At 37.1% G+C, this 19415-nt stretch overlaps 1 protein-coding gene and 3 pseudogenes across 1 annotated transcript; all 4 read left to right on the forward strand.

The window, feature by feature from the left end:
* The first annotated feature begins 86 nt into the window (after positions 1 to 86).
* On the forward strand, positions 87 to 2039 carry LOC143552817 (FBD-associated F-box protein At5g22730-like; annotated as a pseudogene).
* Positions 2040 to 4395: 2356 nt separating this feature from the next.
* LOC143552795 (FBD-associated F-box protein At5g22730-like) lies at positions 4396 to 6246 on the forward strand. The gene is made up of 3 exons (XM_077042934.1): positions 4396 to 5378; positions 5647 to 5811; positions 5966 to 6246. The coding sequence occupies exons 1-3, from the start codon at positions 4413 to 4415 to the stop codon at positions 6221 to 6223; spliced, it is 1389 nt and encodes a 462-aa protein (XP_076899049.1). The 5' UTR covers positions 4396 to 4412; the 3' UTR covers positions 6224 to 6246.
* A 1538-nt stretch (positions 6247 to 7784) lies between these two features.
* LOC143552818 (FBD-associated F-box protein At5g22730-like) lies at positions 7785 to 9437 on the forward strand (annotated as a pseudogene).
* Positions 9438 to 11278: 1841 nt separating this feature from the next.
* On the forward strand, positions 11279 to 13017 carry LOC143552796 (FBD-associated F-box protein At5g22730-like; annotated as a pseudogene).
* Positions 13018 to 19415: the final 6398 nt, after the last annotated feature.

Genomic DNA, 19415 nt, shown 5'->3' on the forward strand with positions numbered 1-19415 from the left:
CATTGATTATGAAAACTGAAAATACATACTCCATTGCAATGAAATTGTGTTCATGCCAAATTAACAGAAGAAATATAATCAGTAAAATGGTTTCATGGTGGCAAAATATTATCACAAGTATGAAGCAAGCATCAGAAGGCAACACTGGGGATGATTTGATCAGTAACTTGCCGGATCATATCCTCCAGTTGATCATTTCGCGTCTTCCAGCTACCGAAGAAGCAGTTCGAACGAGCATTTTGTCGACACGATGGAGGTATTTGTGGACTTTACTTCCATCCATAGACTTAGATTGTACTCAGTCACTTAAACCTTTTAATAAAAATGAATTCAAAGAGTTTGTGGATTCGGTTTTGGTTAACCAAACCATAGATTTGGAGAGTTTTCGTTTATGCTGTGCGGATTACTTTGATGTGCCGACTGTAGAGCGGTGGATTCACGCTGTGCTTATGCGAAAAGTCAAACGCCTTGACTTGCTGTTTTGCCCTAGGGTTGATGATGTTATGCTTTTCGAGTTTCCGTATAATCTGGTAAAACATGATTCATTGGAGGTATTAAAGTTGTTCTTGTATAACAGGCCTCTAGTGTTGCCTTCTGTCACCGGGGTTCTGGCACTTAGGGTTCTTGAACTCAATAGTGTTGAGTTATTGGTCGGTGGTTCGGTAGAACAGTTTCTCGGTAGCTGTCCGTTGCTTGAGGAATTGAGTTTGATTAACTGTTATTTAAGCTTAATTAATGTTCTTTGTATTTCATGCCCGAATCTCAAGACTCAAAATTCGTAACAAGAAAATGGATATTGAAGAGTCTAATGATGACGTCGACGATGATCACTATGACAACGACGATGATGATGCATACTATGAGGATGAGGATGATGTATACTATGAGGTTGAGGATGATGCATACTACGAGATACAGTGCTTGTGTAATTGCCTAAAGATCCGTTGCCCAAAACTGGCGGTTTTGGAGTATGTAGGGCACGCGGCGTACGAATTTGCATGTGAAAACCTAGAGTCCTTGAAGAAAGCTGTGATTTACCCTGATGCTATGGCACAGAAAGGAATAGCACTTGAATCATTCGGTGACAGCATATGCGAGTTGTCCGCAGGACTTTCTCATGTTGAATCTTTGTCTCTCAACCTTTCTTTCATTAAGGTAGATCTACATATCTTTTTTTATAATTTTGCATAAAGTCTGTAGACATGAATAGAAGACTGTATGCAAATCTATATCAGAACATTAGCTTTAGGCTATAAAATGATTAAATTTTGAAAATTTTTGGTACCAAACTTTGAGTTTATGCTATCTCATGTTTGAGTTTAATTGAAATGTTGTCCACATAAATGATGAAACATGGGAATCCTGTTATCTCATAGGCCATTTATGCTGCACGTGGGGATTTCCCGGAATCTCTTGGCAATCTGAAGACATTAGAGATATCCACAACAATTGACGTATGCGCCCTGAATGTAGTCACCCGGATCCTCAGATGTTGTCCCAGTCTGGAGTCTTTCCATTTGATTATTGAAGAGGTGCACATTCTTACTTATCTCAAATAATGATATTGTTTTTTTAAATCATTTACTACATTGGCCTGCTTTCACACATGCTTTGGTTTGATGTGATCTAGGAAATTATATATCGGGAAGTATGGGAGTTAGATGAAGTTTTGGCTCGTCATTTGAAAAGGGTCGAGTTTCTTGAGTTCAATGGAGAAAAGCGGAAGCTGGATATGGCTCGTTTCTTACTAGGACATGGAAATGAGTTGGAGGAAATGGTTTTCAGTTGGCGTGACAAAGTCAAATACCATAAACAGTCAAAGAAGATTATGAAGGAAGTGCTGAAATTGAACAAGGCTTCTTCAACTGTCAAACTGAGTGCTCTTTTGAAAGAATGATAACACTAGGTATTCTATTAACCATAAGTAATATATAATGTTGCTATTGACTAGAGTTTTGGTCTCATTTTGCGCTAAGGATTCATAAACCATAAGTAATGCTATGCTTTTGTTTTGGTGAGTAAACCAATTCGGATCATTTCTACTATTCGCTGGCTTCATTATTTGTGTAAATGACTTGTTCTGTTTATGATGATGTCATGTTGATGCTAATGACCTGTTTTGAAGCATCATAAGCTCGATTTCGTAATTCTCATTAGCTCGAAAGTTACAATACAATGATATAACCCATGTGCTCGGGTATATATAGTACTAGTTTAAACATGAAAACCTAATTAAGCTAGAATACAAACTCCTATCATACTCAAACACTAATTAGTAAAAACATATTTAAACAATTAATTAAATAACTTGTATCCCAAGTAATGTGCTCGACTTGGTACCCAAGATACCGATCCACCATAGGCTGGATGGACCGGCCCAAACCAAATTATGGCTAACAAAACTGAGTACTCTTTTGAAAGACTGATTAACTAGAGGTTTTGTCTCATGTTGTGCAAAGGATCTAGATTTTGCAACACTCAACCTCATGTTTCCTTCATTTCTAGTTAATGCTATGCTTACGTTTTGGTGAATAAACCAATTAAGATCATTTTGACCACGCGCAGTGGTAACTAAAAGCACAACCGATCGCTTTCTAATACATGGCCTCCCAGTCACCAAATCAAATCAAGCAGTAGGTGGTAGTAAAACACATTTTATCATACTAAATAGTGAAATTCTTTTTGTAGCTAAATAGTCATTTTTTAGCCATCTTGAAAGAGAGCTTTCGCAAGAAGATGACACTACTTGAAGAGTTATCATCCTACAATCTACAAGTTGTGTTATGTCTACTTGCAAAAGCTCTCTTTTAAGCTGGCGATGTGTCGACTTCATCACGGCCTGCAAATATTCCAATACGGGGAACACATTAAAGGATATATATATTCTAATCAGTGCAATGCTTATGAATTATATGACCCATGAACATATGCCATGCCAAAAAGTTGTATAATAATTAAAGGGGCTAATTAGGATCAAATTAATACCTATCCTAATAGTTACACTATATGTCACACATCATCACACCAGCAACCAAATACATTTAATATATGATGCCCTCCATTCCACCTACAATAGATATACCAGATCAAAATTAATATAAGTTAGTTGTATGAATTATGCACAATATCATGAAAAAGATCAATGCCATAAGATCTTTTATCTGGTTATATATGTTGTTTCTAGCCCCATAACCACCTGTAATATCACTTTTAAGTATCAAAAAACAACTCTGTGCTTTAAGAATTAATAAAAAAAAATGTCACGTGTTAACTGACGTGTCAAAACTAGGAGCAAAGTTCAAAACATGGACCCAAAGCTCACATTTTAGAAAAAAGTGTGTCACGAATTTATGAACAATAGAGTACAACTCACATATGCACTACGAAAAGAACGGTAGACCTTACATACTTTTGGCGAAAATTAGAAGTTGCACACTTTACTCGACTTGTTATTACAACTCATGATTTAAGAACATACCCCATTGTGATGAAATTGTGTTCAAAGTTACATCAATTTAATTGTCGTCTAAATGTCTAATGCATTTCAATTTATGTCTGTAACGAGGGTTGTTCAAAAAGCTCGTTGCTCGTAGATCTCTCAATAAAAGCTCGAATTATAAAACTAGCTAAAAAAACTTAATTGGTAATGATCTGAGCTGAGCTGCTCATTTTTGTAACCGAGCCAAGCTCGACCAAAGCTCGGCTCAGGTCATGGCTCGGCTCGTTGGCTCAATCTTAGGCTCGTCTAACTATTAGTGTATAAACTAAACTTATTAATATTTATATTAAGTATAAGAGTCTGTTTGTAATTATTTTTATTAGTAGGGTTAATATGTAATTATTTATTCTATAAATAGGGATGATGTTAGACAAATTTACATTACGTATTCAATATTAACAATCGCAGATTTAGTATTATTGTTATTCCAAATTCGTGATCATAATATTGTTCTTATTTTGTTCCTATTCAATTCAATTGTGAATTGTGTGTATTGATCTTTGATTGCTAACACTAACTTCAAGCTCGAGCTCGAGCCGAGCTGAGCTGAGTTGCCTTGTTTAATTTCGAGCTCCAACCCGATTTTCGAATCCACCCTGGCTTGATTCGAGCTCGGCTTGTAAACAGATAGCAGATAGAAGGGTGGCTATAGAGGGTCCAATTAAGTTGTAGCTTAATCAAAAAGAAGTCCATGTGTCTATCAGATATTTATGTTTCATTTATTATCACATGCACATTTTATCTCTACAGTTGTAAAAGAGTTTGCTAGATCTAGGGTTTGCTTCTTGTGTTTGGATTCAGATCATCTTAATTGTTGATCATCTGTAAGTGATCAAGAAAGCTGTCATTGTTGTTATTCTTGTTCATTAGTTGAAGAAAGTGTTTCTGGTTTTGAGATCATCGTGTACGTAAAATGAATAACTTGCTTGATCATATCCTTCACTTGATCCTTTCGCTTCTTCCAGCTACCGAAGAAGCAGCTCGAACGAGCATTTTGTCGACACGATGGAGGTATTTATGGACTTTACTTCCCTCTATAGACTTAGATTGTACTCGATCGCCGAAACCTTTTACAAGTTTTATAAAAAATGAGTTCAAAGAGTTTGTCTATTGGGTTTTGCTTAACAAAACCGTAGATTTGGAGAGTTTTCGTTTATCCTGTGTGAATCACTACAATCTGCCGACTGTTGAGCGGTGGATCCACTCAGCGGTTATGCGAAAAGTTAAGCGGATGGACTTGTCCTTTTGCCCTAGGGTTAATGATGAGGTTATTAAGTTGCCGTATAGTTTGGTGAAATGTGATTCGTTGGAGGCATTAAAGCTGTTTCTGTATAAACGATCCTTGAATTTGCCAACTGTGACTGGTTTTATCGCACTTAGAGTTCTGGAACTGAAAAGTGTTCGATTATTGGATGGTGATTCGGTACAACAGTTTCTCAATAGCTGCCCGTTGCTTGAGGAACTGAGTTTGATTAACTGCTTTTCATACTCAATTGTTGATCTTTGTATTTCATGTCCGAATCTCAAGACTCTCAGAATTCATAATCAGAAAATGGATGATGATGATTCTGATTCTGATGATGATGATGATGAGGAGGAGGAGGAGGAGGAGGAAGATTATGATGAATTCTGTAAAATACGGGGCTTGTGTGAACGCCTAAAGATTTCTTGCCCAAAACTGGCGTTTTTGGAGTATGTAGGTCAGCCGGCGTATGAAGTGATATGTGAGAACCTAGACACCTTGAAGAAATCGACGATTTGCCCTGATGCTATGGCACAGAAAGGAAGATCATTTAAATCATTTGGTGACAGCATATGTCAATTGCTTGCAGGAGTTTCTCATGTGGAATCTTTGTCCCTCAACCATTATTTCATCCGGGTAGTTACACATCTTTCTTTGTTTCTTTGCAACCATTTTTTATTTTTATATTTAGCAAAAAGTTTGTAGACATGAATAGTAGACTATATGCAAATCAAGACTAGAACATTAGCTGCAGGCTGTAAATTGAATAAATTTTGAACTTAACTACTTAAGTTTATCATATTATTATTGCGGTACCTGCATTTTGGTACCAAACTTTGTGTTTGGTTTGCATACCATTTAATTGAAGTGTTAGGTTATTAATGGGAATCCTGTTATCTCATAGGCCATTAACGCTGCACGTGATCTAAATGGGAATTTCCCGGCATCTCTTGGCAATCTGAAGACATTAGAGATATCCACAACAATTGACAAATATGCAATGGATGTAGTCATTCGGATCCTCAGATTTTGTGCTAATCTGGAGTCTTTCTATTTGATTATTGTAAAGGTGTGTATTCTTCGTTATCTCAAATACTGATATTGCTTGTGTATGTTGAATCATTTAACATAATTGGGCTGAAAAATTGAGTTAGCATAGTATAATGAATACATTTTTCAAAATTCTAAACACACCTCAACATATGTTTTGTTTGATGATTTAGGAAATTATTTCATGGGATAAATGGGAGTTAGATGAAGTTTTGGCTTGTCATTTGAAAAGGGTCGAGTTTCTTGAGTTCAATGGAGAGAAGCGGAAACTAGATATGGCTCGTTTCTTATTGGGACACGGACGTGAGTTAGTTTTTAGTTGGCGTGATAAAGTCAAATACCATAAAAAGTCAACTAAGATTATGAAGGAAGTGCTGCAATTTGACAAGGCTTCTTCAACTGTTAAACTAAATACTCTTTTGAAAGACTGATAAACACTAGGTGTTCTATAAACCAAAAGTAATATGGTCTGTTTCTATGGCTATGCTTACGTTTTGGTGAGTAAACCAATTCGGATCATTTCTACTATTTGTTGACTTCATAATTTGTATAAACGACTTGTTTCGTTTATGATGATGTCATGTTGATTCTAATGACCTGTTTTGAAGCATCATGGGTCATGTTCACTACAAGTCCACCTGGAATGGTGGACACAAGTCAAACAATCTTGAAACAAATCGTAAGTCAGGCAATATTTTAAGGAATAAATATCATCATATTATGGATACCTAGAAATTCTTGGTCTCGAATAATTGATGGCATATGATTTTATAAGATCAAGCTACATCCATGCACACTTAGATGGTGTGACAAAATTAAACTTTTTAGTAGTGATAACCTCCTACCTTTGTTGAATTCTAGACTGCTCTTTACAAGAATTAAGTGCTTAACGTCCATCCGGCACGGGCCTAGGTAGGCTCAGTCCGAGCGTGTGCTGTGCAGGTTGTAGAGTTGATAATTGAGAAACTGAAGGGACCATTTGAAAAAATGAAAAAAAAAATTGGACGAAAGTGGCGAAAATGGTTGAATCACCAGGACGATTTTGATAGTTGTATTTAAAAAAAAAACATATAATTTTAGTAATTATTTTTTTATTTTAGAGTGAAAGTACTTTGGTAACTCGTTCTGACTTAACGAAAAATAACTAAAAAGTATTAGTGATATTTGAATCGGAATGCTAAAAAAAGGAACTATATAGAAACTAATAGACTTATATTTAGTGAATAATATAATTATGCATTTAGACCTTATGATTGAGATCTTATCTCCAAATACAAGTATGTGATCTCCTCCTATTTGGAGACAAGATCTTATCTAAATACATAATTTGTTACGTTTTATTTTTATTATTATTATTCAGTCGATTAAGTTAAGAGGGGCTATGGTTTATTTAGATAGTAGGGGATGTTTAATGTAATTTGTTTGACTATATATGAAGCATCTACTTCTGAAATGAATATGAAAAGAATATTTGACTCAATCTCCTTCTATCAAGTTTTCTTCTCCGAGGGTTATAACCCTATCATAATTATAATATATTCACTAAATATAAGTCTATTAGAAATTTTTAAAATTCAATTTGACACGCCAATTCTATAAAATCCCTGTGGCGATTTTGATTTCTGTTGCTTATTATTATTATTATTATTATTAACAGAAGCAGCATGAAGATGAAGAAGAAATCGAAGCGAAGCAAAAATAGTGTCGATTTGATCAGTAACCTGCCTGATCCTATCCTACACTTGATCCTTTCACGTCTTCCGACCACCGAAGAAGCAGTCCGAACAAGCATTCTGTCAACACCATGGAGGTACTTGTGGACTTCACTTCCATCTATAGACTTAGATTGCACTCGAGCCTCTACAAATTTTAATATGAACACATTCAAAGACTTCGTGTCTTCGGTTTTGGAAAACCAAACTCTAGATTTGGAGAGTGTTCGTTTACATTGTGCGAATTACTATAAAAAGTCGACGGTACGGCGGTGGATACATGCTGCGGCTATGCGAAAAGTCAAAAAGCAAGACTTGCTGTTTTCCCTATAATCTGGTCAAATACGATGCATTGGAGGTATTAAAGTTGTTCTTGTATAAAAGGCCTCTAGTGTTCCCTTTTGTCACTGGTGGTTTCCCTGCACTCAGGGTTCTTGAACTCAACAGTGTTCGATCGTTGGACCGTGATTTAGTACATCGGTTTCTTGATCGCTGCCCGTTGCTTGAGGATTTGACTTTGGTTGGCTGCTTTTCATTCTCAACTGTTAATCTTTGTATATCATGCCCGAATCTCAAGAATCTCAGAATTCATAATCAGAAAATGGATGATGATTATTCTGATTCTGATTCCGATTCTGATGATAATGACGATGAGGAGGAGGAGGAGGATTATGATGAATTCTATAAAATACGGGGCTTGTGTGAACGCCTAAAGATTTCTTGCCCAAAACTGGCGTTTTTGGAGTATGTAGGTCAGCCGGCGTATGAAGTGATATGTGAAAACCTAGACGCCTTGAAGAAATCGATGGTTTACCCTGATGCTATGGCACAGAAAGGAAGATCATTTAAGTCATTTGGTGACAGCATATGCCAATTGTTTGCAGGAATTTCTCATGTGGAGTCTTTGTCCCTCAACCATTCTTTCATCCGGGTACTTACACATCTTTCTTTCTTTCTTTGTAACCATTTTTTATTTATATATTTAGCAAAAAGTTTGTAGACATGAATAGAAGACTATTTGCAAATCAAGACTAGAACATTAGCTTTAGGCTATATTATATTAGCATAATTCTTGTATTAATAATTCGTTGAAACCAACCAAACGATTTACAATGAAGTGGCAGGTAAGCGGGCAACAAGCTGCACCACAACCCCCTTTTGGATAGCAAACCCAATCCTACTAATAACAAAGTTTTGATTCTTGGATAGCAAACCCAATCCTATTATATTGATATTGCAGTAGCTGCATTTTGGTACCAAACTTTGAGTTTAGCTTATTTCTCATGTTCCGCTTATATGAAGTGCTAGATTATTAATGATTAAACATGGGAATCCTGTTATCTCATAGGCCATTAATGCTGCACGCGATCTAAATGGGAATTTCCCGGCATCTCTTGGCAATCTGAAGACATTAGAGATATCCACAACAATTAATAAATATGCCATGAATGTAGTCATCCGGATCCTCAGATGTTGTGCTAATCTGGAGTCTTTCCATTTGATTATTGAAGAGGTGTGCATTCTTCCTTATCCCAAATAATGACATTGTTTTTGTATTTTGAATCATTTCACATAATTGGGTTGAAAAACTTGAGTTAGCATAGTATAATAAATACCATTTCCAAAATTCTAAACGTACCTCAACATTTGTTTTTGTTGGATGACCTAGGAAATTATTTTGTGGGAAATATGGGAGTAAAGTTTTGGCTTGTCATTTGAAAAGGGTCGAGTTTCTTGACTTCAAAGGAGAGGAGCGCGGAAACTAGACATGGCTCGTTTCTTACTGGGACACGGAAATGAGTTGGAGGAAATGGTTTTCAGTTGGCGTGACAAAGTCAGATACCATAAACAGTCAAAGAAGATTATGAAGGAAGTGCTGAAATTGAACAAGGCTTCTTCAACTGTCAAACTGAGTGCTCTTTTGAAAGAATGATAACACTAGGCATTCTATAAACCATAAGTAATATATATATATATATATATATTATTGCTATTGACTAGAGTTATGGTCTCATTTTGTGCAAAGGATTCATAAACCATAAGTAATGATATGCTTTCGTTTTGGTGAGTAAACCAATTCGGATCATTTCTACTATTTGCTGACTTCATTATTTGTATAAAACTATAAATGACTTGTTCTGTTTATGATGATGTCATGTATCTATGATTCTCTACAAGTCCAACTGGAATCGTGGACACAAGTAACACAAATAAGACTGATAAGATTCTAAGTAATAGATATCATAGTACGGGATACCTAGAATTCATGGTCTCAGAATCTAGAACAATTGATGGCATATGATTTTATAAGATCAAAGTCACACCAACACCAAGATCAACAAATCGGGTGCGACAAATCAAACTTTTTAGTGGTGGTAACCTCTTACCTTTGTATTCTAGACTGCTCTTTACAAGGCTTAAGTGCTTAACGTCCATCCGGCACGGGCCTAGGTAGGTTCAGTCCAAGCGTGTGCAGGTTGTACATTTGGCATTGATGCTAGTGGTTGTGGATGGTTCTTGTTTCAGTTTTGAATAAACGTTATTAAAAGTATACAAAAATACAAAATAATTGGCACCTTTTGTGAAATTGTAGTAAAATTGAGGCATTTTTTTTTTGTTACATTGAATTTTTATTTATATAAGGGGAGTAATTGTTGGGATGATAAAGTATATAATATATAAAATATATGCTAGAAAGTGACTTTTCGCATACCACAAGTACCATCAGTGGAATTGCCTCTTATTATTATTATAACCAAAATACCTCCGATTTAATGCTAAAAAAATTACGGCATTCACGATTTAAATGAAATTAACAACAATTGACAAACTGAAGGGACCATTTGAAAAAAATGTAAAAAAGTCTGATCGAAAATGACGAAAATGGTTGAATCACCGGGACGATTTTAATAGTTATACTTTGTATTTAAAAGAAATATATAGTTTTAATAATTATTTTTTTTATTTTTAAGTGAGAGTATTTTGATCAATCGCTATAGCTTAACGAAAAATACCTAAGAGTATTAATGGTATTTGAATCGGAATGCTTTAAAAAAATATGGAAATTAATAGATTTATATTTAGTGAATATATTATAATATAATAAGTGGAAGGTTCATGTGCATTTTAGTCTTAACATGAGAACGTAGGAAATAATACCAATTTATAAAAAAACGAGAACGCAAGAAACAATATCAACTACAATATCAATCTACATAAACAATTATTTATAATAACAAAGAAAAAAACCTAAAAATTACAACAAAAGAATCAAAATTAAGAACAAAATAATAACAGCAAATACCAACAAATACTTATATCAGCAAAACAAGAAATCTAATAATAACAACAAAATATAAATAAGCAAATACTTTGAATGTCTCATAATCAAAAATTAGCAACAACAAATAACAGCAAACACTTATAAAATTAAACCTAATAATAACAGTAAATTGGTTCTCATTGTTTTCATGTTAATAATAAAATGTATTTGATGCTGTTTCAATATAATAATTATGCATAATATAATAATTATGCATTTAGACTTTATGATTGAGATCTTATCTCCAAATACAAGAATGTGATCTCCTATTTGGAGACAAGATCTCATCTAAATACATAATTATAATATTCACTAAATATAAGTCTATTAGAAATTTTTAAAATTCAACTTGACACGCCAATTCTATAAAATCCCTGTGGCGGTTTTGATTTCTGTTGCTGATTATTATTATTATTATTATTATTATTAACAGAAGAAGCATGAAGATGAAGATGAAGATGAAGATGAAGAAATCGAAGCCAAGCAAACATAGTGCCGATTTAATCAGTAACCTTCCTGATCCTATTCTACACTTGATCCTTTCACGTCTTCCAGCTACCGAAGAAGCGGCTCGAACCAGCATTCTGTCAACACGATGGAGGTACTTGTGGACCTCACTTCCATCTATAAATTTAGATTGCACTCGAGCCTCTACAAATTTTAATATTAACGCATTCAAAGACTTCGTGTCTTCGGTCTTGGAAGACCAAACTCTAGATTTGGAGAGTGTTCGTTTATGCTGTGGCAAAGCTCTATAAAAAGTCGACGGTACAGCGGTGGATTCAGGCTGCGTTTATTCGAAAAGTCAAACAACTAGACTTGCTGTTTTCCCCTAGGCCGATTGAACGTGTTAAGCTTTTCGAGCCTCCCTATAATCTGGTAAAATATGATGGATTGGAGGTATTAAAGTTGTTCTTGTATAAAAGACCTCTAGAGTTTCCTTTTGTCACTGGTGGTTTCCCTGCACTTCGGGTTCTTGAACTCAACAGTGTTCGATTATCAGACTGTGATTTAGTACATCAGTTTCTCAATACCTGCCCGTTGCTTGAGGATTTGAGTTTGGTTGACTGCTACTCATTCTCGAATCTTTGTATATCATGCCCGAATCTCAAGAATCTCAGAATTCGTAATCAGAAAATGGATATTAAAGAGCGTTATGAACATGGTAAACTCTATTATGGCCATTGCTTCGACGGCGTGTTGTGTGAGTGCCTAAAGATTTGCTGCCCAAAACTGGTGTTTTTGGAGTATGTAGGCCAGACGGTGTATAAATTTAAATGTAAAAACCTGGACTCCTTAAAGAAAGCTGCAATTTACCCTATTGCCAAGGGAAACAAGAGAAAATTATTTGAAAGATTCGGTGACAGCTTATGCCAGTTGTTTGCAGGAGTTTCTCATGTCGAATCTTTGTACCTTGGCCTTTCTTTCATTCAGGTTGTTACATATCTTTATTTCTGTGCAACTATAATTTTCTTTTTTTAAGTTTGCAAAAGGTTTGCAGACATAAATAGAAGACTATGCAAATCAAGACTAGAACATTATATTGCAGTACACGCGTTGTGATACCAAACTGCGTTTAGCTTATTCCTTATGTTTGACTTATATACTTTTAATTGATGTGTAAGATTATTAATGATTAAATATGGGAATCCTGTTGTCTCATAGGGCATTAATGCTGCACGTGGGGATTTCCCGGCATCTCTTGGCAATCTAAAGAGATTAGAGATATCCACAACAATTGACGTATGCGCCCTGAATGTAGTCACCCGGATCCTCAGATGTTGTCCCAGTCTGGACTCTTTCTATTTGATTATAGAAGAGGTGCACATTCTTCCTGATCCTAGATAGTGATATTGGTTTGTGTATTTTAAGTCACTTTACATAATTGTGCTGAAAAAATATATCTTTTTGTTTGATGATCTAGGAAATTATTGGGCGGGAATTATGGCACTTAGATGAAGTTTTGGCTCGTCATTTGAAACAGGTCGAGTTTCTTGAGTTTAATGGAGAAAAGCGGAAGCTGGACATGGCTCGTTTTTTATTGGGACACGGAAATGAGTTGGCGGAAATGGTTTTCAGTTGGCGTGACGAAGCCAAATACCATGAAAAGTCAACCAGGATTATGAAGAAAGTGCTGAAATTTGACAAGGCTTCTTCGAGTGTCAAACTGAGTACTCTTTTGAAAGACTGACGATACTACGTATTCTATAAACCATAAGTAGCATATATTGTCTATATGGACTAGAGTTTTGGTCTCCTCTTATTCTAAGGATTAAGATTTTGCAATACTATGCTTATTTTATTATTATTATAGTTATTACTTGCTTTTCAAAAAAAATAAAAATAAAAATAAATCAAGCAATAGGCGGTAACTAGTAAAACATGTTTTTCCTAAGTATAAAGTAAAATCTTGTTTGAAGTTGAAAAAGTTATCAGATCAAACAACTATCAACTAAGTAGACTGTAGGTTGGTAAGTCTTTTAATAAGTCGTGTTACGTCTTCTTGCAAAAGCTCTCCTGAAGTTGGCGATGTGTCGACCTCATCACAGCCTGCAATTCCAATACAAAACACACATTAAAGGATATTTTATTTTCTAATCTTTTAAATTATATATTTATATGACCTCTGGCTGCAACTTTTTTATGTGTCGAAAAGTTGCATAATTTTTAATGGGGCGAAGTAGATTAAGCATTATATCTATCTTAATAATTACATTACGTCATACATCATGTCATGAAAAATAAGTGCTAGATGAAAGAAAATAACTAGAGGGCTTGCATGATGGTGGCTCGAACATAGGGGCGGGGCTGGAAATGATGGTGGGTCTGGAACACAAGGTCCAGCCGTAACAGAGGTTGTTAATTAACAATCTGCACTTTAGGTCATTTAGTACAACGGTTGTTTGGGTCTTTAGAACCAGCTGTTTTGTTTTGGGTCTTTAGGTATGTAACTTATATGCATGGTTGTTTGAACAATGCTTGTTGACACTTGTTTTGCTTATGGTATAATGGATATGGTATCTATATGTTTTTGTCATATGAAACCGCAAATAATATATATTCAAAACATTGCTTTCACTAACATACTACTAACTTTGGTTACATGAGCAAGACCCTTTACATATTGGCTAGTCAATTACAAACATAATACATGAAAAACCAAGGCATGACAACAATTCTAGGAATTTTTTTTATTTGTAGTGCTTTTTTAAAAGACTTGATCACTTGGATGTCAGTCATTATTCAGAAAATGTGTTAAGAGAATAATGTAATTCGCCACTGGAATGACAAATTAGAGTTGGACTTGTGAGGGGCTCAAATTCTCGTGGCGAACAAGCCTGTCATTTAAAATCATTTTTCATAATTGGGCTGAAAAAAACTTTCTTTTTGGTTGAACAATTATTTGATGATCTAGGAAATTATTGGACTGGAAGTATAGGAGTTAGATGAAGTTTTGGCTTGTCATTTGAAAAGGGTGGAGTTTCTTGAGTTCAATGGAGAAAAGCAGAAGCCGGATATGGCTCGTTTTTTACTGGGGCACGGAAACGAGTTGGAGGAAATGGCTTTCAGTTGGCATGACAAAGTCAAATACCATAACCAGTCAAAGAAGATTATGAAGGAGGTGCTGAAATTTGACAAGGCTTCTTCAAGTGTCAAACCCATTACTCTTTTGAAAGACTGATCACACTAGGTATTCTATAAACCATTAGTAGCATATATTGGCACTATGGACTAGAGTTTTGGTCTCCTCTTTTGCAAAGGATTTAGATTTTGCAATATTCCACCTCATGCTTCCTTCATTTCTAGTTAATACTTTGGATCATTTTTACTATTTGCTGGTTTCATAATTTGTATAAATGACTTGTTCTGTTTATGATGATGTCATGTTGATGCTAATGACCTGTTTTGAAGCATCATGGCTCATGTTCACATGGTGTATAGGTGATCAAATCGGGTTGGTCAAAGGAACCGGAACCGGTTCAGAACCGGTTCCATTAGTCAACATCACTGTTTAAACCGGTTCCATGGTCGAACCGGTTAGGGAACCGAACCGGTTCCCCAACCCTCGGACCCGGAACCGGTGGAACCGGTTCTGACCGGTTCCTAAACCGGTTCTTACACTGTAACCGGTAGTGTAAAATATTATTTTTTTTTTCGTTTTTCGTTTCCGCTGCTTGTGTAGGTGATGATTTGTGTTCTTCTGATTTCTGAAGAGGCTCATGCTACTTTTGTTGTTCACCCACAGAGCAATGGTAAACAACATATTGAACTTAATGCTATGAGTGTCAGCGTGTTTGAATTGATTAGTCTGTATCGTGTATCGTGTAATGGTGAACTTAAATCTGTATCGTGTTACATTTGTTGAGTTTGCTATGTATTATAGTCTTTTGGCTTACGCAAGTCAAATGCTGAATTATAATCAAGAGCGGTGTTATACGATTCGTATTTGTATAACATGTTAAATAAAAAAAACAATTAACATAAAATTCATTTTATTTACTTTAAGAAGTTCAAAAAAAAAAGGTTACATGTTTTAAAATATTCAAAAACAAACTAACAAAACATTAAACTTATAAATATAAAGTTGTGACATATTATTTCTAGAAAAGCCTTCTTGTTCGTCGTAATTATTGAGTGGCGACTTATTCATCAGAATTACTTGTAGAAACGCCTTCTTGTTCGTCGTGCACTCGAACATCAAGTGGTATTTCGTCTTCCAGAGTGGTTACGTGTTGAACACGATCGATTGAGTCCAAGTGATCCTTCAAGCAAATGCACATCTCCACCGACTCCGAATTCAGTCTTGTTCTTCTCACCGATATTACCCTGCCACTAAGAGAAAAAGCAGATTCCGAAGCTACCGTAGAAGCTTGGGCGGTTAGTAAATCACGGGCCATGGTGGCAAGAATCGGAAACTCGGTTTCCTTTACCTTCCACCAAGCCAAAACATCAAAAGTGCCATATTCCTCTTCGGATAAACCGGTAGAGAAATCATATGCACTATACCTTCCTAGTTCGCTTGAAGGGGTGTTACCCCTTTGTTTTTTAGCCGTTACGTTGCGAACGGTGTTCATAAGGCTAATCATGGGGTCTCGTACTCTAGTAGCACTTGAACTTGATGAAGACCCCCCCGGCTTAGGCATGTGTATGTTTGACCCATATTTATTTATATAAAAGTCATACATAAATTTAAAATTCAAGTTAAAATCATTTTGTGCCTCTGTTGAAAAGTTTGGGTCAACTTCATGCATATCTAAGGCTGAAAAAATTTCGTCTATCACACATTCAACCCCCGTAACATTTAACATTGGGTTTAAAGCGGCGGCGCAAGTAAAAATCAGTGGCAATTCAAGAAAGTATTTTTTTAATTTAAACTTCATTGGTAATATGATGTTTGAAAACATTGGACTTTTATTTTCAAATTCTTTAAGATTGTTAACGATTAAAAATAACTCCGAAAGAACCAAGGGACTTGTCGGATAATACGTTCCCGATAGTTTCGTAGTTGATGTTTTAAAAACTTCAAGAAAAGTCGATAAGTCATTGATAATTTTCCATTTCTCATTTGAAAAGGGGATTGCCAAATCATTCTCGGCAAGACTAGAATGAAACATTTGTAAAGTTTCTCTTTGTTTCAAAGCACTTTGAAACATTATGCAACTGAAATTCCATCGATGAGGTACATCCCAATTAGCTCCCAAAGCTTTTCTTCCCGTATCTTTACAAAATTTTCAATAATCCATTTGTCTTTTTTTACTTTTCTTAAAAACTTCATGTAGCATTACTCTAAAATCGTTTATAACAGATGTAACCTCATCCGAAGCAAGTCCGTCTTGCACGATTAAATTAATGATATGTGCAACACACCTTGAGTGAAAAAATACACCATTGCAAATCGGCGTATATTTTAATTTTAATTTATCAACCGCCGATGTATTATTCGACGCGTTATCAAATGCAATTGAAAATATTTTATTTTCTAGTTTATAAGTTTTTATAACATAATCTAAAATTTCAAACAAATTATCTCCCGTATGTGGATACTCAAAGAGTTCGAAAGCAATGGTGCGTTTCATCATTTCCCACGATGACGGATCTACCCAATGAGCGGTGACACAAAGATAAGATTCGGGTAGACCATGTGGAGCCGACCAAACATCACTAGTTAAGTTTATTCCCGTATATATATTTTCAAAATATGCAATTAGTACCTCTTTGGCCTTCTTCCACAATTTTAAACAATAACGTTTAAGAGTATGACGACTTACGTGAGTGTATTGTGGTTGAAGCGTATCTCGAATCATGGAGGTTAAGCGAGGGTTGTCGAAGTGGCTAAACGGCAAAGCTTCTTGAATCACAAACTTCGCCATACGATCTTGAAGAGGTAGGTCCCAGCAGAGCCCAGTTGGACCCGCAAGACTAACCTTGAAGAGGGACGTCTGCGCAGAAACCAACTGGATCCGCAGGACCAACCATGCTCAGAGACGTGACGTCCTTACGCGCAGTACGCAAGCTGTTCCCGCAGGAAATGCCTCCCAATGGTGAAGGACTCCGCCTGTTCCCGCAGCTTCGGATACAAGCCATCAGGGAAGGCCACCCGCGCAGCAAGGCTACACGCACAAGGCACTTAGCTCTCAATCATTCAGTGTCACCTGAAGGAATGAGCAAAGCCGGGAACAATCCCGCACAGTGGCGGGAGGGGGAATACTCCCGCCCAAATAAGCCAGTCCGTACAATACAGGAAGATCTTCTGTACTGTACCTGACGAGGTATGGGAAAAAGATCTGACTAAAGATACGACAGCTTATTGACCACAGTATGGCGAGCAGCATGCTCCTGTACTGTGTCACTATTAGCCGCTGCCTACTCACCAACTACTGCCATACCACGTGCGTAGCCGGCAGTTGGTAGAAAAGGAATAGTACACAGCAGGCCTGGTCACTATCAGCCGCTGCCTACCCACCAACTACCAGCAGGGCACGTGCGTAGGCCACTGTTGGTGGAACAGGAACACTGTTGCAGCCGGCCACACCTCCTTGGAAACCTACCTTCGGCTATAAATACCACAAATGGTATGACCATCTCATCTTATCTTGTATCATCATAATATACCTGATATCTGCTCTAGCAATCTCTTAATATACATTTATATTTAAAGAGCAATCTAGTCTGATTCTCACGCCGGAGGGTGGTCACAAGGAGGAACCCCCCCTTCTCAGTGACAAGCTCACGGTGTCTGTTTTGCAGGTCATCAGAAGAACCATCTTCTCTGGGTCTAACCCCTCGTGGGAAACATCTATCTAACCCCCAGGTTACCAGTAATCTGCCCGGGGTCCGGTTAGTGTTTCTTCATTGGCGCCATCCGTGGGACAAGCTAGAACATTTTTCTCCAGTTTTTTCAAACTTCTAAGATGGTTAAAGAAACTCCGGTAACCACAACCCCAGCTACTGGGGGGAATGCCAGCAACACAGTCTTTACAAACATTACCCCGGTTACCCAAGCCGGGGCAAGTGAAGTAAATTTTACGAACACTACCCCAGCTGGGGCAAGTGCAGTAAATAATCGCTCACTGGGATTCACCGATACCCAGTTAGAGAAACGAACAAGACTCCCCCGCCAAACACTCGATGAAGTTAAGGCATGGGCGGAGGCACGTCAAAAGGAATTCCAAGCTGAGTTGGACGAACGCTTGCGTTCCGTCCAACAGGCTGACGAATTCGAAGAATACTGGGAGGATGACTCGGAGGAGTCCGACTCCGACGCGAACCCTCGCCATAGGGCAAAAGGGAAGCGTAAGGAAACGGACTCCCAACCGAAAAGGCATTTTGGACAAGCCTTCAAACCAAAAAGCACAGGCGGAAGTCCACGAGACTTCTCCAAAACATTCAGACCAAACGTTGCAAATGCGGGAACGTCCAAATTTGCAAGGGACATTGCAGAAGCAATTGCCCCAAAAAGTGCCAAGCAAATGTCCAGCATAGGCACATATGATGGTATATCCGACCCAGATGATCATTTGAACAGATTCATAGCGGGGGCAACCGTCAGTAGTTGGACGGAACCCACGTGGTGTTACATGTTCCAAATGACGCTTGTTGGGGCTGCTAGAGCGTGGTTCGATCGTCTACCGGTCAACCACATCTACGACTGGGCAGACTTCCAACAAAAGTTTAGCCAACGCTTCAGCCAGCAAAGAAAATATACCGAGGAGCAATGGACAATCCTCAAGTGCATTCGAGAAAAAGACGAATCTTTGCTAGACTTCATCACTCGCTTCAATTCGAAGAAGCTAAGTCTGGGTAACATTAGCGAAGATCTTGTTCGCGCTGCCTTTATTCAGGGCGCGAACGACCCAGAGCTCATCCGCACCTTAACAGGAAAAGATGGCATGCCATCCACATGGGATGCCATCATGACAGCAGCTAAACGCTTTGCGGAAACGGAGAAGCAACTGGGTAGAGATCTCCCACAGAGCACAAACCTCTACACCCAGAAAACAAGAGAAGACAACGTCCTTACCGCCCGATTAAACAAAAAGCGAAAGCTAGGCATTTGGCAGTCAAGGGTAAACTTTGACACCTCATCCG

This window comes from Bidens hawaiensis, unplaced genomic scaffold (genome assembly GCF_021521415.1).
Source record: "Bidens hawaiensis isolate Kalapana, Puna unplaced genomic scaffold, B.hawaiensis_p1.1 tig00017038_1, whole genome shotgun sequence".
Taxonomy (NCBI): domain Eukaryota; kingdom Viridiplantae; phylum Streptophyta; class Magnoliopsida; order Asterales; family Asteraceae; genus Bidens; species Bidens hawaiensis.